The sequence below is a fragment of the Telmatherina bonti genome (genome assembly GCF_933228915.1).
Source record: "Telmatherina bonti genome assembly, chromosome: 1".
Lineage (NCBI taxonomy): Eukaryota > Metazoa > Chordata > Actinopteri > Atheriniformes > Telmatherinidae > Telmatherina > Telmatherina bonti.
Genome location: NC_136619.1, coordinates 29,685,504 through 29,709,482, shown reverse-complemented (window position 1 = coordinate 29,709,482; position 23,979 = coordinate 29,685,504). Strand labels below are relative to the sequence as shown.

General features: G+C 38.5%; 2 protein-coding genes across 2 annotated transcripts; one reads left to right on the top strand and one right to left on the bottom strand.

The window, feature by feature from the left end:
* Positions 1–58: 58 nt before the first annotated feature.
* tgfbrap1 (transforming growth factor, beta receptor associated protein 1) lies at positions 59–11,000 on the bottom strand. Its single transcript, XM_079239836.1, has 13 exons — positions 10,827–11,000; positions 9,074–9,789; positions 8,682–8,876; positions 6,794–6,948; positions 6,568–6,650; positions 5,855–6,035; positions 5,609–5,769; positions 5,077–5,134; positions 4,851–4,994; positions 3,621–3,764; positions 2,751–2,910; positions 2,181–2,632; positions 59–1,842 (listed from the first exon to the last, which is right to left on the bottom strand). The coding sequence occupies exons 2-13, from the start codon at positions 9,768–9,770 to the stop codon at positions 1,654–1,656; spliced, it is 2,619 nt and encodes an 872-aa protein (XP_079095962.1). The 5' UTR covers positions 9,771–9,789; positions 10,827–11,000; the 3' UTR covers positions 59–1,653.
* Positions 11,001–12,696: 1,696 nt separating this feature from the next.
* Positions 12,697–23,061, top strand: cul4a (cullin 4A). The gene is made up of 21 exons (XM_079243464.1): positions 12,697–12,831; positions 13,151–13,318; positions 14,677–14,792; positions 15,123–15,227; positions 15,526–15,594; positions 15,693–15,766; positions 15,855–16,017; positions 16,100–16,189; positions 16,282–16,364; positions 16,733–16,800; positions 18,906–19,024; positions 19,105–19,297; positions 19,450–19,554; positions 19,680–19,790; positions 20,760–20,845; positions 20,975–21,082; positions 21,317–21,430; positions 21,522–21,627; positions 21,718–21,890; positions 21,986–22,138; positions 22,238–23,061. The coding sequence occupies exons 1-21, from the start codon at positions 12,786–12,788 to the stop codon at positions 22,331–22,333; spliced, it is 2,346 nt and encodes a 781-aa protein (XP_079099590.1). The 5' UTR covers positions 12,697–12,785; the 3' UTR covers positions 22,334–23,061.
* The last annotated feature ends 918 nt before the right edge of the window (positions 23,062–23,979 follow it).

Below are 23,979 nucleotides of genomic sequence, written 5' to 3'. Positions count from 1 at the left end.
TTGCACACATGCTTACTTATTTTTTCTGCATATCTTGCACGTCAACTGTATCCTTCCTCTTGGACACAGATGACAGCAAGATGAGTTGTTTTCTTAAACTTCCCCTTTAAGTAGTTTCTTAAGCAGAGTTGTTCTGGGATTTTTTTCTGTTTGGGATGAACGTCATATTGGAAACTTCTCAGCCCAGCTTGGATTTGTAGTGGGGAAAAATTCTGCTTATTATTTGGGAATAAGTTTGCATCAATAGTTGCACCAACAGGTGTTTTCTTATACAGATTTTTGAGCCATGCTGCTGAATCCTGAAATTAAGCTTCAGTCTTTAATGTGCGGCCAGCATCAAATCACTAAAACTCCTTTTTATCTCAGATAACAGCTTCTAAACAAAGTAAGATGCACATGAATGTCTTGAGTGTCCATTATAAATAACAAACACTTTATATTTAGTTACTATCATGGCTCTTTAAGAACATTTTTACACTGCGGCAGATGTGTAATCTAAAGTCCAGTAAATACTGGTGTTCTTTTAATTTATCTCAAAATCTGATTTATTAATTATTAAGGCAGTTCCCAACACCTGAAAGCCATCAGATTCAATTAGAGCAAGATTGAAGTATTAACATGCCTCACGTGCATGGAAACACTTGTTGCATTGAGGTTTTTAGCATCAGATCACTGCATTCTATCAAACTCAAATATCCCACACCTCAATCTAAGACAAATGTAATTATTTTAAGCTGAAACAGTTTCCACAGAAGGGTTTTGTTGTATACTGTTCTGTAAGTGAACTGGATGTAATCTGGCCCCCCCCAAACACATTTCAATGGCAGTTAAAAAGCAGAAGTGCAAAAGCCTTACATTTAAGCCTCAAAAGGCAAACAAAATGTAAGTAACCGGTCCAAGCTGCAGCCTTTAACCTGCATTTACATGTATAGAGCTTTACTAACCATCAGCAAGACTTCATACAGATGTTTCATTCATGATACAGGGCGTAAGGTTTCCAACTCTTAAAACATGTTAAAACGAATGAATCTGGATCAAAATGTTGCTTGTAAGTCAGTAACTGACACAGACAAATACTGAACAAACAGCTGAAGGGGGAAAAAGCAGCTGCAGTGAGACCAGATCAGAGGGACACATGGAAAAACCTTTTCATGCAGAACTGATAACTCTTTGTTGTATTTTAAGTTAAACCTTAAAACTGCAATACACATTTTAGGGACAGTATGGATACAATGACTCGATCAGACCAAAAATGTAGAAGAAGATTTAGCATTACTCCATGCTTTAGAAAACAATTGCAACAGGATTCAGACATTGTTTGATCTGTTGTTAAAAGTGTTTCAGATTTAGGTTGACAACCATGAGAGCAAAGAGAGGACGGGCAGAAAACTCAACTGAGCTCAAAACCTCAAGTCTGAAAATGGGACATAATTGTAGCACATGAATAAATAGCTGAAATAATTTGTCTCTCTCGACACATTCATCTAGATCAGCTTGCTTTGCTTCTCTGAAAATCAACAGCAGATTCAACTGTGGAAATGGAGAAAAAAAAAAAAAAAAAGAAAGATGTGTGCTTCTAGTTCTCCCCACAGCGTCCTCTTGTGGCTTCGTGCCTCTGGTCACAGATCAGAAGACAGTGTGAAAGGTCTTTTTTCACGTATGGTTAGTGCTATTAGTTAACTGTCTCTTTGTGGGAGAGTCTCTAACTCTCTGTGCGACACAGTGAGTGTGGACAGGCACTCCTCCCGGCAGACACACCACAGCCGGATCACTGAAGGTGTTGTGGCACAGGCGGCATCCCTTCTTTTCTGACACAAAGATGGGCTTCTTACGCGCTTTCAACTGAAGGGAAACACATAAAAGCTGCAATAAGTTAAACCAGTAATGAACACTTAACTTAATAACAGTAATAAAAAATTATTAAAAAAAATAAATAACCCCCACGTCTCTCAATTCAAATTATATTTAAGCTGATAAGTTCACATAATGTGATCATATGAAACATTTGATTAAAGAAAACATTTAAAAAAACAAAACAAAACAAAACTCTGCTCTAAATGATTTATAAACTGCTTTAAATGAGGAAATTAGAACAACAAATTAAATTCTATAATTCAACCCTGCCCGGTCAAAGAAGACGGCATCTTGCTAAACAGTGTTCTACTTCTTGCACATCTCACCCGGTCATGCAGCATCTGAACGTTTTCAGAGTGTGCGAGCCCCAGAGTGATCTGGGAGGTGCGGCAGGCGTGCATGCTGGCTCTGATGGCACGGTTCAGAAACGGACGCAGCAGCTGTAGCGACCAGCCTTCGGGGAGCATTCGTAGGACGCGGACAGCGTCAAACACCTCGCCGTGTCGATTTAAGAGATCCACAGCGGCCATTTCCAGCTCGCCGCTGTCTGCTGCAGTTCCTGGAGGGTTACCATCAAGATACACCCCCAAGAGTAGGTGAAAGAGTTGCTGCCGATAAGCAGAATCTCGACTGGATGAGGCCCATATGCAGAAGGCCTCGGCGGACGGGAAGTCTCTGAGTTTGTGCACCAGTATGTGCAACGCTTTGTCATGTTCCTCTAATTTTCCATACAGTGTTGCACGTTCGAGCAGCAGCTGGTCACAGTTCTCCATTTTACCTAAACAAAAAAATCACAACACATCCAAAGTGTACGTTTACAAAACTCCCACACTGCACAAAGATCACGTAAAAAAGAGACATTTTCCAGATCAGTCAGACAGACATATTTTTCTTACCGAATAGAAACTGCACACGGTATAAGGTGGACTCCCTGAGCAAGGCTTGCAGCCTCTCTCTGGCTTTGGTCAGCTGCTCCTCATCTGTTGGTGACTCAGACAGCAATGACAAGACCCTCTCCAGGTACAACGCAGCCAGGTGTGTGTGGAACTTCTCCTTCTGTATCCAAGAACAGGACAAGAAAGTTCGTAGTCATCAATTAGACCACAATGAAGTGTGCCTTATTGATGAAACACTTAAAGTGAAGGTATTTCATTATTTCATTTACAGATTACGTTTCAGGATCGTGCAGACAAGATAAACTTTACTAAATGCACACAGAACATGGTTTAGGATTATAGGAGGAAGTCTGAGCTGCTGAGTATTGTGTACTTTCATGTGGTAAATAATAAAACTGTTGTGGTTTGTGAATTTATCCAAAACAATGCTGTTCAACAGTTTTGGAAACTGTTACTGCAGTGAGATTCCTTTTTATAATGTTCGCTACCCTGCATGAATGTTAGTGCTTTATCAACCAAAAAGTTACTTCTTAGATTACAATTAAGGCGCAAGATGCCAGAGTTGGCTTTGTGTCTGCAGCTTTTTGGCTGGTTAAAAGACTGCAAGAAGTTAACATCTCTGCTCTGTTTCAATATTCTGTTCAACATTCCTGTCACTCTAGATGTGATATCGCTGTGTGCTGCATTGTGACACACTGCCTTAAAATCTTAAGTTTGTCAACATAAATGTGATCACAACTCGAATCTGTTTTACAGCAGATGTAGCTGAAAGATATGGTACCTGCGTGTAGACAAACACCAAAGCCGCTGCCTCCTTCTTTCTTTCCGCATTGTCTATGCCAGAAACTGTTTTTATTCTGCTTACTCTACCTGCATTTTTTTCTCCAGCACAAGATGCTCCAAGTAGAAAAGCAGAGCCTGGTTATGTTTTCCCAGGTATGCGATGACGTCACTCGGGTTCAGCTCTGATGCATCATTACTAAAGGGTCTCTTTGTAAAGATCTGGATACCTATCTATAAAGAAGGGGGAAAAAAGGCAAGACATCACAACTACAGCTTTACGAATTTGTGCAAAATGTGGGGGAAAAAAAAGTTTATTATCTACAGTTACTTGATGAAGTTATAACTAGAACTTATATACATTTTACTGGAAAATGAAACATTTTAATCAAGGTTTTCTTTTTTCTACTAATATCAAAACCACACTAAACCGTGCACCAGCTCAGATAGGAGATTCAGCAATAGTCATTTCCTTGTTAAGACATCTGTGGATACTGTCAAAGTGGCAGATTGGATGTTTCAAAAATCAACTTTCTGCTAGGGCTGGGCGATAGTAATATCCCAATATTTTTATGGCATGTCACGATATACGATATGAATCTCGATACTTACCTTAGCCTTGAATTATTGCTTTGGTGCATACAAATCACATCAGTGAGCTGATTTTGTGTCTACATTAAAATATAATTGTTCATACTGCATTAAGATATGCTGATTTTAAACATTCATGCCAAAAGGATGAAATTGTAACAAAGCAAATTGATCAAAACCGTATTTTTTTAACACTTAAAGCAGTGGCAGAAACATGTCATTTTAAATTTGTGGTACTACTACCTTTTGCGGCGACACTTTTGCCACATACTTTGCATACGACAGTTGTTTGGTCAACATCCCCTCTCTCTCTCTCTCTCCGGTATCCAAACCACCGGCAGATGATGGATCCTGTACTATTTTTTCCTCTTCGGAACAAATTCTTCCTCCTCCATTTTTTGTAACTCGCGCTGCTACCGGAGCTCTCTGCTACAAAAGCTGCTACACGCTGCCTCTCATGACGTAGCACGTAGCTCACGTTATGTACGTAACTAGGTGCACTTGCTTTAACTCTCTGTGCAAAGCGGTGCAGAGAGTCGAGGAGGAGGGAGAAAACCTCTCCCGCAGCTAAAAACAACTGTGTGACAACAGGATACTCAAATATGACGAATATAGGCATTTTCTATATCCCACAGGGAACTAGCCACGATATCTCGAGTATATTCGGTATAACGCCCAGCCCTACTTCATACATTAACAAGAGCAGAAGTACATTTTTGGGTAACTTACAGTGGGATCTTTCCGCAGGGCCCAGTCTGCATACTTCCACACAAGGTCCAGATTGGAGGTGGAGCAAAGAAAGTCCACAATGTACTCAAAAAGGTCAGATCGTGTAGAGTCCTGCAGGTCCCCATCCACCACGCGGATCCACAACTAATGGAAAAACAGAGAAAATGTGCTCAGTTCTGGCTCAGATTTGGCAGTGAGAACTAAGAGAAACTGCAGCGATACACACCTGAAGGGCTGCCGAATCTTGACCGTTGTAATGATACAGCAGCCCGAGTGCAAAATATCTGCGAGAGAAAAAGACTGAATGAATCTAAGCTTATCCTTCATAATTATATTTTTGCACAAACTAATTAAATTGGCTTGACGAAACTGGACACAGTGTTACAGCACTAACGGGGTGTTAATTAACAGCGGAGGATAATGAATAGTATTTACCCAACAAAGCTCCATCTCATACTGTTCCCAGAGGAATTTGTCCATTTTAGGAGTGTAATAATTAATTAAAATTATACCAATCCCCAAAGTCATCCTCAACTGTAAATTTATATGCCAATTTTCAGTTTCAAACATGCTCAAAGTGAGATTAAAGATTTATTATTAAATATTAAAATGGTTTACAAATGCTCTAAATCAGAGTACATGTTGAATTTAAGAGATGTTGTTGAGCTGTTAATAAAACACTGGAACTAACTGGCTTTTAAAGCAGACTAATCGTTACAGATATTTCTTTTCATTCAAAGTCCTACGGGAATACACACTTGTGATATTTTTCCAGCCATGGGATGCTGTCTGCTAACACGCAGGCATTGTCTGAAGCTAGGAGGTCTAAAAGGCTGTCGTGATCCTGCTCGGCATAGAGCTTTAACAGTGCTGTGTCCACATCCTCTCTGCAGCCGTTCACCACCTCTGTGCTCCGTACCTGTGTACAGAGGAGTGAAGAATAAATAAAGTCGCAAAAACTTTAGCGGTACTTGGTACTGCAAGTGAATTTTTAATCCAGTTACCTCTCCCAAATAACTGATCAGGAATTTTTTGCATCGTAGCACTTTTTCCTGGTCACCCTGTGCCAGATGGTTGAGATCTGCAAACTCATGGAGAGGAGGGTGGCAGCGGGTGAACGAGGAGGAAGCTGGTAGCAGTAGTGGGTAGAGAGATATCAGCTCCCGCACATCCAACTGACCCTTCCTGAAAATGCAAGATTGCAGAAATCACATGCAAGTGAAGAAATAAAAGTCTTAGAGGCAAGAATAGTGTTATGCACAACTGTAATTTCCATTTCTATCAGTGTGGCAGAAAAGATGCAATTAAAATAATAAATAAAATAATTATGATAAAGATACAAACAAAGACAAAACCAACATCTTAAAAAAATAAATAAATAAAAAATAAAAAATAAAAAGAAAACCATTTACAGAGACATTTATGCAATTACAAAAGTGTGAAGATAATTAAAAATATCAGTGACTAAAAAGGAAACAATTATGACAAAATGATAGAAATATTTGCACAATATCCTGAGATATACTGAACCATCTTGGGCTACAAGTAGTGATTTTAGAGAATTACAAAAAAAAAAAAAAAAACTCTTTTACAATAACAAGCTCTAATGTCAGCTTTCTGCATGAGTCATGCTCTGTAGACTGATGCAATAAGACAGTTTAGTCACATAACAGACACAGCTCAGGAAAAGCTGGGACACCAATGAACTCAGATTCACCTGAAATGTTCTTTAGCTTCCAGAAACTGAAGCTCTCCGAACTGTATGAAACCAGCCTGCTGGAGGATTCTTTTGTGCAAAATCTGAAACAACACAAAGGGCTAATATTTATACATTTATATATACTGTGCTTGTAAGTTCATAGATCCACTGGAAAGAGTGTCTCACATAAAATGTCTCATCTTTACTTCAAACGTTAAAATGATAATGGATCTCTGTTACCTACCTGGAACTTGTCTTTGGGAATATTTCTCTGTGCTCCCTCTGTGAGGATGAGGGCCTCCTCCACTCTGTGACTGGCCAGTAAGTCTTGTATCTGTCTCTCCAGCGGCAGAGGTACAAGGACGTACACAGCCTTAGTGGAAGCTAGCATGACTTTCCCTATAACACACAACGCTCGCAGGTTAGACTGGGACTTTTTCCCGCAATTTTCTTTTCTTTTTTTTTTTTTTTTTTATTAAATCCTGGCACCGCTTCATTCTAGTAAGACTACTACTTTTACACAGTAACCTTAAAAATTAGCTGTCAACAGAATACGGTACATCTGTGTAACGTATTCTGATATGTTCCATCAACCTAAAGGAAACCAAGCAACTTGAAACCCTCCTGAGGACATTTAGCTTAAGAGTTTGATTCGGGCACATGGGAACACAGGCTGCTCTTTAAGTCACCTCTTTAAATCACCTCTGTGCATCTGCGTGAAGAACAGCATTACTTACGCGTCTTATCCTTTTAAGCTAACCCAAATAATATCACTGCCATACAGAAGTGACAGAAGGAAAAGCTCACACAGCTTTCAGCCACTTTGTCAGAGGGCTCTGCTTGGTCAACTGGACCAAAGCAATAAGTTCTTTCAACTATTATTTATTAACCTATACTTTTGTATAACATTTACAAAAACTATAAGAAACACTGAGTGAAAACATCTGAACACTTGAAGTTGAACTAGCAACCAAATGCACAAGAGACCTAAATCTGTGCTTTGACAATCAGTTGTCGGGTTGAGGCTGCAGGTTTTTAAAGAATTAAAGATGTGTATCAGTGAGGTGATAAAACCACAACGTACTGCCACAAATAACATTTGATGTCTTTTGAGTTGATCATTTACGAAATACAACCGATTTTACTCAGAGACTGTGTATATAAATGGTCAAACCCTCAGACTTTGTTGTGGCTCTGGTTAAGTTTAGGGTTTGGTATTCAGCAGACACAGAAATGGTTATTTTTGGGCAAGTGAGTGGAGTTGGAGAGTAATTTGTGAAATCTGAACAAAAGCGCAAGCGAGCACTTTGATTAAATAATGACTTCTTTCCACAGGGACCACCAGCAATCAAATCTATTAGCTCAGCTACAGTTAGCTAGCCAAGACCCCTTCTTTTCTAGAGCTCATGTCGGATGAGATGACTCAAACCAAGCAGAAGTGGCTTTCTAAAAAGGTTCTTATTTTTCATTTAGAAGCATTTTACTGACAAAAATGCGAAACAGATGAAGCCGTCTTTGGTATGGTCTAACTTCCAGCATAAGAAGTAGGGGTGGGAAAATCGAATTGAAAAATCGGAAATCAGGATTTTTTTTTCTTCACAATTTTAAAATCGATTTTTTTTTTCCAAATAAATAAAATTAATCCACTATATAAAATTTGTCTTTTTTATTGGTTTTATTGATCTTTTTACTTGTCTTTGGCATTATAGCAGCAGAATGATGATCTGGCTACTGTGTTGTTTTTTCCTAACTGAAATCAAGAAAAATTACTAGCAAAAAGAAGTTTTATAAAAAATGTTTTGTTTTTAATCTACAAAAATCATGAATATTGAAGAATTTTGAGAATCACAATTTATATCGAATCTGCACCCAAAAATCAGAATCAAATCGGAACAAAAGCATATCGTCACAGCCCTAATAAGAAAATACATAAATATGTATTATGAATATGAAACATTAAATATTAGTTCATTACTAAACAAACTCATACCAAAATAAAGTTAAATATATCTCCTCCATAAAAAAAAAAAAAAAAAAAAAAAAAAAAAAAAAAAAAAAAAAGCATTACTAAGAGAGTAGACATTTTCTCTTGTTAAAAAGTCGTCTGATTCTGTGTCACAAATTAAGAATACCTTCAAAGTCTTGCAAAATGTGTCCATCCCTAAATGAAAGGGTCTGTTTTAGTTGTTGGTCCAACATGCTGTGGATGGTAATGAAGTTCTCATCCAAAGCCACCACATATGGAAAAGACACGGCAGCAGCTATCACGCTCTCTGACCAGTTGACCGGAGCCCGCTGAGATACTCCCTCTGCATTGGCAAACATTCCTAGAGGTCGGACACAGGAAGGCATTTTGGTAAAGTAACATGGACACGTCAAGCAAACCTGTTCTTGTCAGGTCAACCTGACAATTTGACAGTTCGGAGACTTTATAATAATTATAAGGACACATTTAGACAGCGGTGAAAAGACTTTCTCTAAGATAATTAATTCTTTCGTATACTTTTGTAATACATCAACATACCCAGTCCACCTGGTGCTGCAAGGAGGAACTCCTCCCTGCTGATTCTCTTGACAATGGGCCTCCTCTCCTCACTGTTGTAAGGGAAAAGGTCCTGTGAGGTTCCTGCGTTGTAGTTCAGGATCATGTACTGTGTAGTGAGGGCGAGACACAGGAAGTATCCATCAAGACTAATGGCACATGGCTGCTCTGGAGTATTCACCTCTTTGACCAGCTGCACTCTGTCCTCATACACCATGTAAACCTGAACTGTCCGCCTCTTGGATGAGAGTACCCCAATTTCCACACAAAACGGATCCCCATTCACCGGGTTCTCATTTACACAGAAAGTAGTCACACCTCTGATCTTGACACCCCCTCCTGCAGCCGAGGGCACAGTCTCCAGTGTCACCATGTCAACAAGAAACAATATTCCATCACAAAGCACTATCAGACGTTCCAAAGCAGAGGCAGCCCGAAGCTCTGCAACTGGTTTCTTCAGGCCAAGGTATTTGTGTAGCAGCTTCTGAGCTGAATAACTCAGTTTCCCTTTGGATGAAGTGACCTCGTCCAGCAGAAAATGGTGGATGAAGCAGTCGTTGGTGCCCACATACAAATGCTTTCCACAGCACTCAATGCACTCGATGTTGATGCGAGCTTTGTCGCCCATGAGGAGGCCTCGCTCCACAGCGGGGACAAGCTCAAAAGCCTTCACACTCATCTCAGCCAAGGCATTGACACTAAAGGATAAAGACAGACAGGCTTTACTGAAATTGCATAGATTAAAAGTTATTTCAGTGTACTGTACAACATTATGAGATAATGGGTATTTCCACATGTAGCCTGAGTTAATTGTACTTGATCAATAAAATCTGATTCGGTCTGATGTGGTAAAATGTAGTCCTGTTTGAGTGATTTGGAACTGAAACGCAGCCTTCATTCATTCATTCAACACTTCCTGAAAACAGGCTGCCAGACATGATGACTCTGTTTTACATGAATGATGACCACAGATCACAACAGTTTACTTTTTTTACACCTATAAATTCGTGTTTGGCACCTCATGAATGTTTCTTAAGTTAAAACTTGTGTGTGTGTTTTTTTGTTTTTTTTTTAAAAAAAAAAGAAGAAAGGAAACTTCTTCATTTAAAAACAATCTTTTACGTGTTGTATTATGATGACCGTCCCTAAAACTACTTACATAAACGAAAATATACCGTGTGTCATGTTTAATACAGTTAAATCTTATAAAAAGAAAATATATTTATGTCTTGCTAGGACTGATTTCGGTCGAAACATGAGTTTTGACTTCAGACAGCTAAAGGTATTAGCTTCAGCTAGCTTTCGCAATCAAGTGACTAAACATAGCAGTAAAAAAGTTAAATTGTCTAAACTAATGGTCTCGGTGCATGGTATTTTGTTCTTATAATGAGACAAGCTAACCATTTCAGAAAGTCATAGTCGGGATTTTGTTTACCTGGATAGCTTTTGAGCAAGTTAGCAAAACTGCCATTAGCTTACACCGATTCTTAAAAGGCGAGGCTAATGCTAGCAAGCTAATTGCAGTGAAGCAATTACTTTTAAGCTAAGCTGTTTATCTGTATGGCAGGATATGTAATTAACAACCAAGTGACTCTTTAATACAAGGATGTCTCTGCTAATAAGTCGACTGCATTTAAATTCCACTCGACCTCCTTTCCCTTAAAGCGATGCTGTGCGACCAACTCCCTGCCTAGTTTGTCATGGAGTTGTCAGCGTTAGCAGCCAGCATACCTACCGCTGCAGACAGCAGGCCGGCTAATCACCAAAAGGCGATCCTTACAGCTCCGGAAACAGACACCATTGCATGAAATTATGATAAAACATCAAAACAGTCATGGTGCTCGGGTTGGCACCACACAAGAGAAAACAGGACTTCACTCGTTGCGTTAGATCTTTCTTAGCAAGAGTAAAACGCCGCCCATTTGAACTGAACCCCTGCTGCTTGCAGGTGACCCACGGATGCGTTCAAGACACTCCAGCAAGAGCGGAAAGTTGTAAATGTAGTTTCTGCAACTACGAAAAATATTTTTAAAATGTATTTCAAAAGAAAATGTATGGTAATTTATTGTAATATTTTATAGCCAAGACAAAATTTTAAAGCTGATAGTTTGTAATCTAGTCCTACTGGAATATGCATATATATATATATATATATATATATATATATATATATATATATATATATATATATATATATATTTTTTTTTTTTTTTTTTTTTTTTTTTTTTTAAAGCTGCCTTTTTTTTTTTTCTTTTTTTTTTTTTTTTTTTACAATTGCCCTTACTGATACCTGTCATATTGGCATATTCAGGTGAGGTAAACAACTCTACTTGTGATTTTACTCCTGCGTCAAATGTCTGACGCAGTAGGAATGTTTGATTGCCTTGCAGTCTTACATATTTTATTGCATTTACCTTGCTGTGACAAGGTCAATGTCACTAATGTCCCAAGTCAAAATATTATAAAAATAGAAGTCAGAGGAAATTTATTTTGACAGAAGTGGTCAATGTTTTTGTCCTTGACTATGGAGTTTATGGAAAGTAACTGAATGTATGCTTTTAAAAAAGGGCAGACAAGCTTATGTGGTTTCTGTATATAAACTCTGAGAACTACACAGTATTGATAGGTGGCTAGTAACATATAAAATATTACTTGGACGTCATACTATTGTAGAAAAAGACTTGTAATAGGAAACTACATATATAAATAAACCTAATTCCAATATAGTTGTTATAACAATTACTTTTTAAAATATGAAACTACTTGATTAATTGCCACAAACTTATTTAATATTTTAAAATAGATGAGTGGCTGTTCTCAATTTGCATGTTGATCAGTTTTAATTCTGGTTGCATTTTTTTTTATCAGCTAATCTTATTTGCTTTTGTTTTTAATATTCAATTTGTTTTAGGCTTAATAGCACAAAACAAATATTGTGCAAATCTGCCCAATGATGGCTTGAATTGATGTGTCTGCAAACTGCCCCCGAGGTTACATCTTTTTGAAGTGGCGCCATACAAATAAAGCTGAATTTAACTGAATGACAGACAGTATTAAAAATGAAAGTAGCTTTTTGAAATGATTTGCTGACAAATTATGAAAAAAAGAAAAAAGAATGGCATTAAGGGTTAAATTGGCCTTTGTGTTGATCATGATACATGGTTTTTTTTCTTCTATTTTAAATTTGGGAAAATAAATTTCCTTCGCATCGCATTTGATTTGGGGGGGAAAGGGGTAAAAATGACATCTTGCAAAAAAGAAAAGTCATACCTACAACATGCATGACATACATGTAATTTGATGTCTGTAAATACAGAAAATATATTTGTATTCAAATGTCATGGATTTCTGAAAAGAAAATCAAAGAAAAAAGTTTTTTAAGAAGTTTATTGTTGTCATTTTTTTCAGTGGACCACGTTCTAATTTTAAGAACTTCAGTGTATCTAAATCTATCATATAAGGAGTTATAAATGTTTTTAAAACAATCTGATCGTCCTCTGACAGAACAGACAAAAATACTTAGGCAATATCAAAAGTTCCAACTGTTCCTGAACGCCACTCCGCTGGTTTTCACCCAAGATGCACCTGTCCAACTGAACTGCCTGAAAAGCCATTTTGTTGTGCTAGCTAGCTAAATGGTGAAGACAGCCACCAATAACATGAATCTGTTGTGTCAATACCAGCTGTCGATTTAATGTTGCGGTTTACTTCACATAGCAGTAATCGATGTCGTGAAATCTGTAAGTAGTCGGCACCGATATGGACCAGCCTACAAAGTGCTGCGAATGAGACGAAAAGTGGTCGCTGAAGTGTGCTGCAGTTTTAGACAACACACTGTTAGCTAGCTGTGTGTTTACTTAGCTCTCCGTAGTTATGTTTTCCTCTTAAATAAACTTATGTTAGTCACTGTTTGCTTTGCATGTGCTTTAAATAAGTTACAAGTTGCTGCACTGTCAACCAAAGACGCCTGGTTCGACAGAGAAACTTGTCTTGAGGACTGAATAAACAGGCGACAAAACAATCTGACCAGTAACTTAGCAAAACACTTGATCCATACAGCGTTAAGCCAAAGCGCTAATCTGATAATGGCAGAGGACACCCGACAGGACAAGAGGGCCAGCTTCTCGGCTCTGACGGAGCACGGCACCAACGGGATGGCCAGGACGTCCTCAGTAGCGTCAAGCAAGACAGGCGCCTCCAAGAAATTAGTGATAAAGAATTTCAAAGGTACAGTTGTCCTCTTTTTTTTCCTTCCACGTTGCATAACATCATCATCTGGTACAACACAAGGGCTTACTTTGTATCATACTGTAGAAAGTTACCCTGTCTCTGTCCGTGAGCTTTATTTTAACCACAATGTGAAGTTATTGACTTAGTAGTTCTGATTAGTTTATTGTTTCATGATGTTTTATCAAATCATTGTTATTCTGGGCCTGTTTGAAACACTCATCTCCAAATGAATGCGTGAATGTCTCTTGTTTCACTTATTGTGAAGTCCAAACCAACACTATATAGCTGGCTTTTAATTGTAAAACGGCATTTGAAAATTTCAAATACTAAAATATAATTCAGTAAATAAATGAATGTCCTTAAAGCTTTTTCATGAGGAAAGTTTAAAATACATTATTCTGTTGGACCTTGTTTAGGCTAACATCTGCAAATGTATAAATTGTGTTTAGAAAATTGATACATCTTGATGAAAATTATTTTAAAAATACTATTTTTAACCAGAAATAAGCTCTTAATGCACTTTCCTTTGTGATAAATGTCTATTTACCAACTTACCAGCAGGTCTGTAGTCTATTATACAATAAGCTCTTCCTCTGGTGATTGTTGGTTATTCTGATAATGATGGTAAGAAAAATGAAATTTAAAACAATTTTTTAAAAGATGCAGAACTTGGTTAGCAGTTCACAAAAAAGGCTTGTAAAAACTCAAACTACTTAGTGATTTTCAGCTTTTTACATGATATCAGAATCTACTTCAAATGCACTCTGACCTTTACAGCCAACCTTAATGAATGAAGTAAAAAAAAAAAAGTTTAAGTAATTTGTTACTAATAGCTAATGCTTAACTATTTAATAGTTTATTTGACATTTAAATGCACTTGCACAACTGGTAACTCCATATTGCACAACTTGCTGTTGTCTAACAAGGTGATCAGCAACAGAAAAAAACAAAAAGTACAAAATAGAAAATATTTGAACCCACCACCACCCCCGTTTGTTGTTGTTGTTTTCTGCCGTCAATTTGTTTGAGAAATTATCATTGTATGAATCTGCTTAAATTTCTTAAATTTATGATTTAATATCAGTAGCATGATCTTTTAACATTTTTCTGTAAATTTTGCCCATACCTTGAATGCCCCTAACATTTTGTGAGTGTATTTCCACTCTTATCAATTAGACTCTTTGTCAAAATGTCAGCGAGCCATGTACTGTTTCCAAATGTGCAAGACCAGATCAGTTTGGTCATATTTTCACATGTTAAAGATGATATAATGTGACTCTTTCTCATGCTAATGTGAAAATCTGTAAGTCAAACTGATGAACTCTGCTGCTGTGATTTTTTTTTCTTTTTAACAGATAGGCCAAAGTTAGCTGAGAACTATACAGAAGATACGTGGCTGAAGCTTCGAGATGCAGTGGGTGCCATCCAAAATAGCACTTCCATCAAGTACAATCTGGAAGAGCTCTATCAGGTCCGTCTATTTAAACACAAGGCTGAAGTTTAGCTTGTTTTTCTCCCCAGCTTTCATCCATGTGGGATTGCACAGAGCTCCAGTAATAAATAATTAAAAATTACTTAGATGGTTTTTATATTTTAAATTATTTTAAACTCATGAGCTTGTAGAAAATTAGACAAACAGATGTGAAGGTGCATCACCTGAGGGTTTAAAAAAAAAAAAAAACAGCTTACAGAGACTGACATCATTCTTGCCATATAGGATTTATGAAATAACTTTTGTTGCATAATCTGTTGAAAACATTTGCTGTTGCATTGTGCCCTCTGATGAACTTTCTTTCTGAAGGCGGTGGAGAACTTGTGTTCGTATAAAGTCTCCCCCACACTGTACAAGCAACTACGCCAAGTCTGTGAAGATCACGTGAAAGCCCAAATTCACCAGTTTAGAGAATATCCTTTTTGGTTTTTGTGCACAGCAAAATGATCAAGTGGACCTGGAAAGTGGTTAATTGTGTTTGATGAAGGTAATAACACTTAGAAATTTAATACATGGTTCAAATCGGCCTGGTTTCTATGTCGCTGCCTCTACTTTTCAGCCAGTTTCTTTCACAGCCACCTTCAGATTGCCAATGTTAGTGCTCATCCACACTAGACTACACTTCTGGAAGTTAATACACTAACAATCGTATATGAAACACTCACCTAGTGCTTACATGACTGAAAGATTTCTCCCTAACATGGAGCTCACAGAGTCTTTGGACAACCTTTCCTTCCTGAAGCGAATGAATCGCTGCTGGCAGGACCACTGCAGGCAAACTGTAAGTGTGGTGCTTTACAGCGTTGCATATCCACACTGTTCAGAAAAATGTACTTCAGGAGCGAAGATGTCATGAGTTAAATGTCTCTGTCTTTATAGATAATGATCCGAAGTATCTTTCTTTTCCTGGATCGTACCTACGTGCTGCAGAACTCTCTGCTCCCCTCTATTTGGTAAACTTGCAATTTTTTGTTTTTCAGAGTTGTTGTTGTCTAAAGTTGGGATGTTTTTGATAAAGCTGAGGATGTGCGCGTGTTTCAGGGATACGGGGTTGGAACTGTTTCGCACCCATATTGTGAGCGACAGTGCGGTTCAGAAGCGAACAGTCGAGGGGATTTTGGAACAGATAGAACTGGAGCGGAATGGAGAGACCGTCGACCGCAGTCTTCTCCGAAGTCTTCTTGGCATGTTGTCAGACCTGCAGGTAACTGATGGATTTTTCACCACATTAGTACATAAACTGTGATTCTTCGTGCTTTCAAACTGACTTCCCAGTTTTTGTTCAGGTTTACAAAGACTCTTTTGAGGAAAGATTTTTGACCGAGACCAATCGTCTCTATGCAGCTGAGGGACAGCGACTGATGCAGGAGAGAGACGTAAGCCAGACTGCCAATGCATCTGTGTGTCATCATCGTCTTTATTTGCTTTCTGCACGTAAGAAACACTGAGTGGGTTTGTGTGTGTCCAGGTACCTGAATACCTGCATCACGTGGCTCGGCGTCTAGAAGAGGAGAACGATCGAATCGTGAGCTACCTCGACCAGAGCACCCAGTAAGATACAGAATTGTACCATCATCCTCAGCTGTACAATGGCCCGAATTCATTCAGCATATAATTTACCAAATTATCTTTACATTAGATGAATATTTATTGTAGATAAGCAGTGTATTACATGGTTAGGTATGTTTTTAGTACACCTTCTGTAATTGTCAAGTATGGAGTTTTTCTAACTTTGTATTAACAATCATGGCCTTTTGGGTGGGCAGTCTTAGAGAGGACCATTTTAAATAGAAATCGGACAGCAATGTACAATATAAAACAACTGTATATTTTGAATGTTGACGTTATTATAACTAATAATAGCATTAATATTAAATCTAAGCCCTCTTTAAGTCCAGTATTTCTTGTTTGTCCTTCAGGAAACCTCTGATTAGCTGTGTTGAAAAACAACTTCTAGGAGAACATATGACTGCAATACTACAAAAAGGTATGTCTTTTGTTTTTATGGGTTATTTAGATCTTTGAAGTCTATAGTGTTTGGTTTCTGTTAACCTTTAAAATAATTTGTTTTATGATCTGTACTGTACTTGAGCCAAATTTATGTTTTGACAGAAGATCAACACTGAATCTACGCTGTAGATTAACCCTTGTAGCCTGATATGCAAAAACCCAGAAGTGGGACTAAATGTTGTTTTGATACATGTAAGAAAAAAGTGTAATGTTTTAACACGCTGTATTTAAATCAAACCTACTCCTAATGATGAACATAATCCTACTTGTTGCCATCTTCCGTCTTAAAAGCTCTGCAGGTCTGTGCACGGCTGTGAGTCTGTATTGCAGTAATTAAAAAAAAAAAAAGTGATTATTTAACATGCAGCTCCATTCTTTATGAGAAAAGTTCTATAAGTTCAATGACATGGTGATACGCGCAGCATCAGACACCCTGCTGCTTATTTGGGGGTTTAGAGAGTTCAACCTGATGTAGCCTGATGTAGATGCCAAATACACACAGGCAGGCGCAGGGCACTTCTGCTGCCAGCTCTGGGTTGATCTGGTATTGATGCATACCTTGTTTTTGTGTTAGTTTTAAATGTTTTAGTTTAAACACCTCCATCTGAATTAATAAAGCATGTATTTTGATTGTATTTGTCCAACCCTTATGCTTGCAAATTAAACCTGTTTTTTTAATTTGTTGGTTTGAAGTTAAGAAAATACATTTACTACAGCTTGGCTACTGGCAAGAAAATCTAAAATAACCTTTGTGTGGAGCTGTATTGTGTCCCATTTCTGCTTCCTTACATAGATTAGGGTTGTTTCAAAATGTCATGTGTTGACACTCTCATACATCCATGTGTCTTTTAGACATGGTTAAGTCAGTTCATCCACTAGTGGGCAATGCTGAGTTCACTTCTGCGTTTTGACAGCAATTGGTGCTGTAGTTGCTGACACACTCTCCAGCTTCTCTTCAAATGCTCCCACCATGTCTACAGTTGTTGATATAGTTTTCCTCAACTTCTTCTGCATCTTCCTCTACTTAGGCTTCTTTTCATTTGACATTTTCTGCATGGTCTTCTACCTGTTCCTCTTCTTCTGTGGTTTGTTCTTTTGGATAGTTTTGTATCGACTGTTCAACTCAACACCTCCCCTGTGATTTCCTGTGGTATTGCTTTGTTTCATATATCAAGTGATGAATAGCTAAGCCCCTTGAAAATGGACAAATTACAGATGTAACTGATCTGTATCGAGCATAAATGCTTAGTTTGATTAGTTTTCCACAACCTACTTGACTGGTTTCACTCCTATATCTCAGGCTGCACTCAGTTCATCCAACTAAAGTCCCCCAGGTCCTGCCATCCATGATGGTTCATTATCGTTTTATGCGAACATCAGTAATATCATGCACTCCACATATTTCCATTGACCCAACATCTCTTGTCTCTGCCGTTACGGCCTCCTTCTTTACAGCCTGAAGAAAGCTTGACAATTTCTTCATTTGGGTTTTCCTCTGAAATATCTCAAAAAACTTCAGACGGTTCATCCCAATCCTTGATTTAACTGGCTCCCACTTACATCAAGAATAAAATTCAGAATCCTTTTGTACATATTCAGGGCCATCCACAACCTCACCCTTCCTTCTCTCGGACCTCCTTTGTATTGCCACTTCCTCCCACTCCATCAGGTTGTTCCCCTCTTTCCACCTCCCTGTTCCCTCCCGCCATCTCAGCACCATGAGGAGGAGAGCATTCAGCTGTTCTACTTCTCAACTTTGGAATTCACTCTTGCCAGACATTTCCAACACAGACTCTACCTCTGTTTAAGTCCAGACTCAAAACTCACCTGTTCAAAATGGCATGGTCTCTGTTATCACACAGCTTCATGTTTTATGCCCGTATCCTTATTTATCTTTTTGTTGTTTTTATTCTCTGCTTCTTTTTCTTCTGTTGTACAGTAATCTGGACTGACCTGAAAGATGCTTCTAACTAAAATGGATTATTATTTTAATTATTATTTGGTTTATTGCAAAAAGTGTGACTAGTGATTATTGTGACTTCTGTTTTAAAACATTTGCATTCGCGTGTGTTTTCATGCCAGGTCTGAGCAGTCTGCTGGATGAGAATCGTGTTACTGAGTTGGCTCTCCTTTACCAGCTCTTCAGCAAGGTGAAAGGAGGACTTCCTACCCTGCTGCAGTTCTGGAGGGAATACATTAAGGTATAAGCATCAAACAAACATAAATTGTAGGTATCAGGGTTCTGTTATGTCCCAGAAATGCGTACACCTTCTAATTGCAGTCATTCGGTGGCGAGATCGTGTGCACTCCGGAGAAAGACAAGGACATGGTTCAAGACCTACTAGACTTTAAGGACAAGATGGACAATGTGGCGCAGAGCTGCTTTGCACGGAATGAGGCTTTCATCAATGCCATGAAAGAGGCCTTTGAAACTTTTATCAACAAGAGACCCAACAAGCCTGCTGAGCTTATTGGTAGGTCGGGGGGAATACATAACTATGAATTCCCCACAAAAAAGAAAAAATCTCTATTCTCTTTAATGAATTTCCACAGTCCAATTTATGTTGGGTTTTTATGAGTTTCCAACATGTCATAACATCTTTCTTGGCTATTTCCTCCCATCCAGCTAAGTATGTGGATTCTAAATTAAGAGCTGGGAACAAGGAAGCAACAGAGGAGGAGCTGGAGAGAATCCTGGACAAGATAATGATCATCTTCCGCTTCATACACGGTCGGTTCCACTTCTGTTTGTATGTAATGAATGCTTTTATGTGCTACTTTCTTAGTTAATGTAGTTTATGACTGCCAGGCTTCTGACAGTGTGATGAGACTCCTTGATCTGTTTCTTCCCTACAGGAAAAGATGTGTTTGAAGCTTTTTACAAGAAGGACTTGGCCAAGCGTCTACTGGTTGGGAAGAGCGCCTCGGTTGATGCTGAGAAGTCCATGCTCTCCAAACTCAAACATGGTGAGTCTGTAGTCATGTCTGTTTGATCTTTTAATCAGCAAGTTTTTTGGGGGGGAAAGAAATGAACTTGAAAATTAAAGCTAGGGTAGGTAATCTTGCTCAGAGAATTTTATTTATTTTTTTTTTTTTTACTCCGTGTGAAGTGGTTCCTTGTCCTGATAGTAGTCTATACATTTTGTAATCATGAACAATTAGAAATATAGTTAGACCCCTCAGTTTACTGTAAATCTGTAAAAACGCTGACAAATCAAAACGTTCAGGCCGGATTTAATTTGTTCATTCCTTATATTTCATGAGTTTCTTCATGGCTGAGAAAATGCAGGAAGGATTTCCCGACCCGGCTCGGTTTATTTGCCTCCTCCCGCTAAACAACCAAGAAAGAGAAAATCGTTGGTGGAAAAAGCTGTGAACTAGAAAAGCACTCTGAGAGCGCAAACCATAACCAAGGCCTTTAAAAAATTCCTGGATCCAAATGGTGATCCGGATCACCACCAAAATTAAACCTGTTCTTCCTTTTCACATTTCCAATAACTCATGAAAATTTAATTAAAATCCGGCCATTAATTTTTGAGTTATCTCAACGGATAAACGTTGGTATAAACATAACCTCCTTGTAAGAAAAAAGCCTTGGATCAGGCAAGGAGCAAAACCGGAGGGGGAGGAGCCAAGACAGGGTGCTACTTTCACATCTTGCTAGCTCCCCAACATTACCTACCCCAGCTTTAAAGAATTTAAAGAGACTCTGAATGACCTTATGATGTATTCAGTATATAATTTGTCAAATTTAAATTAGATTTTACATTGAAAATATTTTAATAATATTTGAAGTTTAAGTTTAATCATTAAATAGTGTTTTTATTAAGTTGACACTACCAATCTTACAATAAAACCCATTTTATCTGTCTTATGTGTAAGTTGAGGTGGTGTGAGTTACCCTTACGTGTCCGTTCTTGTTTTGACTTCCTACAGAATGCGGAGCCGCATTTACCAGTAAGCTTGAGGGAATGTTTAAGGATATGGAGCTGTCTAAAGACATCATGATCCAGTTCAAACAGGTACTCAGTTCATAAACTTGTCACCATACATGTTTTGAAGCCATGTTTCCAGCATGTGTATGCACTTACCTGCACATTCCATGCATTTTTTATGCACAATGGTAAAAGGATTTTAATATTTCAATTTAGTATATGCAGAACCAAAGTGAGCCAAGCAACATAGAACTCACTGTCAACATCCTCACCATGGGCTACTGGCCTTCATACACACCTATGGAAGTTCACTTGCCCTCAGAAGTGAGTATTGCTTCATATATTTGATGTTCACTTTGTTCATGCAAGTACAATTTTTTTCTGCACACAGGAGTTATGGAAGCAGATGTTGCTCCCGACAGATATGCAATGCACCACTGCATTTTGTGCATTATGGAGGACTTCAGCATTAACAGATTAAGTTATTAAGGAAGAAAGTCAGAATTACAGGCGGTATTTTGATTTTAAGGATTTTTTTTTTCTTTCTGTTTTTGATAGATGGTAAAGCTCCAGGAGGTATTTAAGTTGTTCTACCTGGGTAAGCACAGTGGGAGGAAGCTGCAGTGGCAGCCAACACTGGGTCACGCTGTACTAAAGGCAGAGTTTAAAGAGGTAAAGACTTTTTCTCATATATACACTGCATAGATAGAGGATTATTGTAATTCAGCAAAAGTTCACTCACACTGAGAATCATACCCTGCAGGGCAAGAAGGAAGTGCAGGTTTCCCTCTTCCAGACGCTGGTACTGCTCATGTTCAACGAGGGAGAAGAATTCAGCATGGAGGAGATCCGCACCGCCACCGGCATAGGTTACACATGTTTAAATATGTAGTGTGACCATTCAGTTGTGCTTGAGGTGTCTGCTGCTTCACGCTGACATTATCTGTTGTTCGGCGCAGAGGAGGGAGAACTCAGGCGCACATTGCAGTCTCTGGCATGTGGAAAAGCTCGTGTTCTCAACAAGAATCCTCGAGGGAAAGACGTGGAAGACGGAGATCGTTTCAATTTCAACAACGACTTTAAACACAAACTCTTTCGGATCAAGATCAACCAGATTCAAATGAAGGAAACGGTAAATCTTTTTCCACATTGCACTAGTTTTTCATCATGTCTTCATACACAAAATGATTGCTGTTGCTTTTTTTTTTTCTTGAACTTTTCCAATAGGTAGAGGAGCAAGTTAGCACCACAGAGCGTGTGTTTCAAGACAGGCAGTATCAGATTGATGCTGCTGTTGTGCGCATCATGAAGATGAGGAAGACCCTCAGTCACAATTTACTAGTATCAGAGCTGTACAACCAGCTCAAGTTTCCAGTCAAGGTGAAGCATTATGCCTTGCAGATTATTTTCATTTTCATTTTGGTATTGGCATACAGATAGCCAAAGCTCATCTGCTCTCCCTCCCTTACCTCTTCACAGCCTGGTGATCTGAAGAAGAGGATCGAGTCACTCATAGACAGAGACTACATGGAACGTGACAAGGAGACTCCAAACCAGTACCACTACGTTGCCTGAAGGAGCGTTGCTGTCGCCGCCGTGCTTTTCTCACAGCAAGCGTACAGCTGGCCCCAAAACACAGGGTTACAGCCCCTCAGCCACCCGACTCTCCTCTGGTGTCCATCTTTCCCTCCATCCACTATCCTGGATACAAAGTCCAGATGATGCAGAGCTCCAGATGGCGAGAGACTCGGCTGTGCTGTTCCCACTCTGCAATATCTTTTAGGGGGACTCAGAGATTGGGCTGGAGGAGTGGCCTGGGTTGTTGATGGTTTATGTGACTTAAAAATCTGCTAATGCAAAACTCAACTGAAATTAACTAGCACTTTCCTTTGTTTTTATTTCCCCCCCTTTGGATTTTTTTTTTTTTGTCTTCTATCACGTCGTTCTAAATCACTTATTTTCTACCATAGCTGGTTTGTCAAGACTTTAAGTTTGTTTGTTTTTTTGTGTTATTCTGTTGTTCATTTGAGGAACTTTCCCTCTGAATGGCTGCACAAACTACTGAGTGTTTGGTTGATTGCTTGGCTGAGTAGAGAAGCAGCTAAGGACATGAGGCTTCAGGGGTGAAGTGGGGCAGAGAGGTTTGGTTATCTGTAACACAAGATGCTAAATGACATGCTTACCAGCCACTCGGGTATTATTTTTGGTATCCTGTCTGTTTTGACCAAAATGTCCAATGTCACGTGCTGATGTTTTTGTAGATCAGATTGTATTGTATGTAAGAGTGTGAAAATGCACCTGAATAAATGAATATTTAATGATTCGGTGAATGATTTATAGGTAAATAAGTTTTTTGTTTGTTTTTACTTTTAACATATTCACATAATTGCCATTTTGTTACATGAATAGTAAAAGATTTTTCTTGGTTTGAGCTTAATAAATATGTCTTCCTACAGACAAAGATCAGTGTAAACAACAAAAAAGTGAAAAATATTGGGGGGTGTCAGTAAAGAGGCAGATTTCTGTGTGGTTTGCAGAGTTTAACATCTCAATTCTGGTGCATTTTGGGTTTTGTTTTTAATGATTTTACAGTGGCTGCTTTCCATTTGAAATAAACACATCAGCTTTTTGAACCATTTTAAAAAAAAATGCAGCTATACCCAAGTAAAAGCTGTTCAAGATTCTTGTATGAAATTACTAGAAAGTGGAAGTGAAAATGGAAGATGTTCTACTGGTGCTTTCAGTATGAACATGAGAAAACGCAGTTTGTGCATGTTTTTACAACTTTATCTTTAAAGAACAAGAAAACTGCGTGTCTGTTAAAATGTGGTGGAGCTATGTAGCAGGGCCATGTAAAGGCCTGCAGAGCGGCATTTAAGCAGCCTCTGCGTTCCTTTTGGGGTTTTGCACAGCCTCGTGAATTGATGGTGTCAGCTGACTGCCCACAACACATGTACTTTGTAGCCTGCACAGCTCAGACTGTGCAGACTCTCATCCCCTTTGCACTTTCTTACGCTCAAGGTTAAGACACTAAGCATGCTATATAATCACACAATCTGTTGTTTATAATATTTGAGGAATGCTGATTTGAAAAGTTGAGTTTTGCTCATACATATGAGTTCAATCATGGGGATTGAATTTGACTTGGTTTCCTTCCTCCCACGCAAACAGCATTTTAATTAATCAACCCCGTTTATGTTACTTATGTGAGAAGTCATTTT

Coding starts and splice junctions, on each gene's coding strand:
- tgfbrap1 (XM_079239836.1), bottom strand. CDS start 9,770: ATGAGTGTGAAGGCTTTTGAGCTTGTCCCCGCTGTGGAGCGAGGCCTC. Junction 3,765..4,850: donor CCCTGCGGAAAGATCCCACT/GTAAGTTACCCA, acceptor CCTTCTTTATAG/ATAGGTATCCAGATCTTTAC. Junction 2,911..3,620: donor TGCTGGAGAAAAAAATGCAG/GTAGAGTAAGCA, acceptor TCTTGGATACAG/AAGGAGAAGTTCCACACACA.
- cul4a (XM_079243464.1), top strand. CDS start 12,786: ATGTTGCGGTTTACTTCACATAGCAGTAATCGATGTCGTGAAATCT. Junction 13,319..14,676: donor AGTGATAAAGAATTTCAAAG/GTACAGTTGTCC, acceptor TCTTTTTAACAG/ATAGGCCAAAGTTAGCTGAG. Junction 16,018..16,099: donor GCATGTTGTCAGACCTGCAG/GTAACTGATGGA, acceptor GTTTTTGTTCAG/GTTTACAAAGACTCTTTTGA.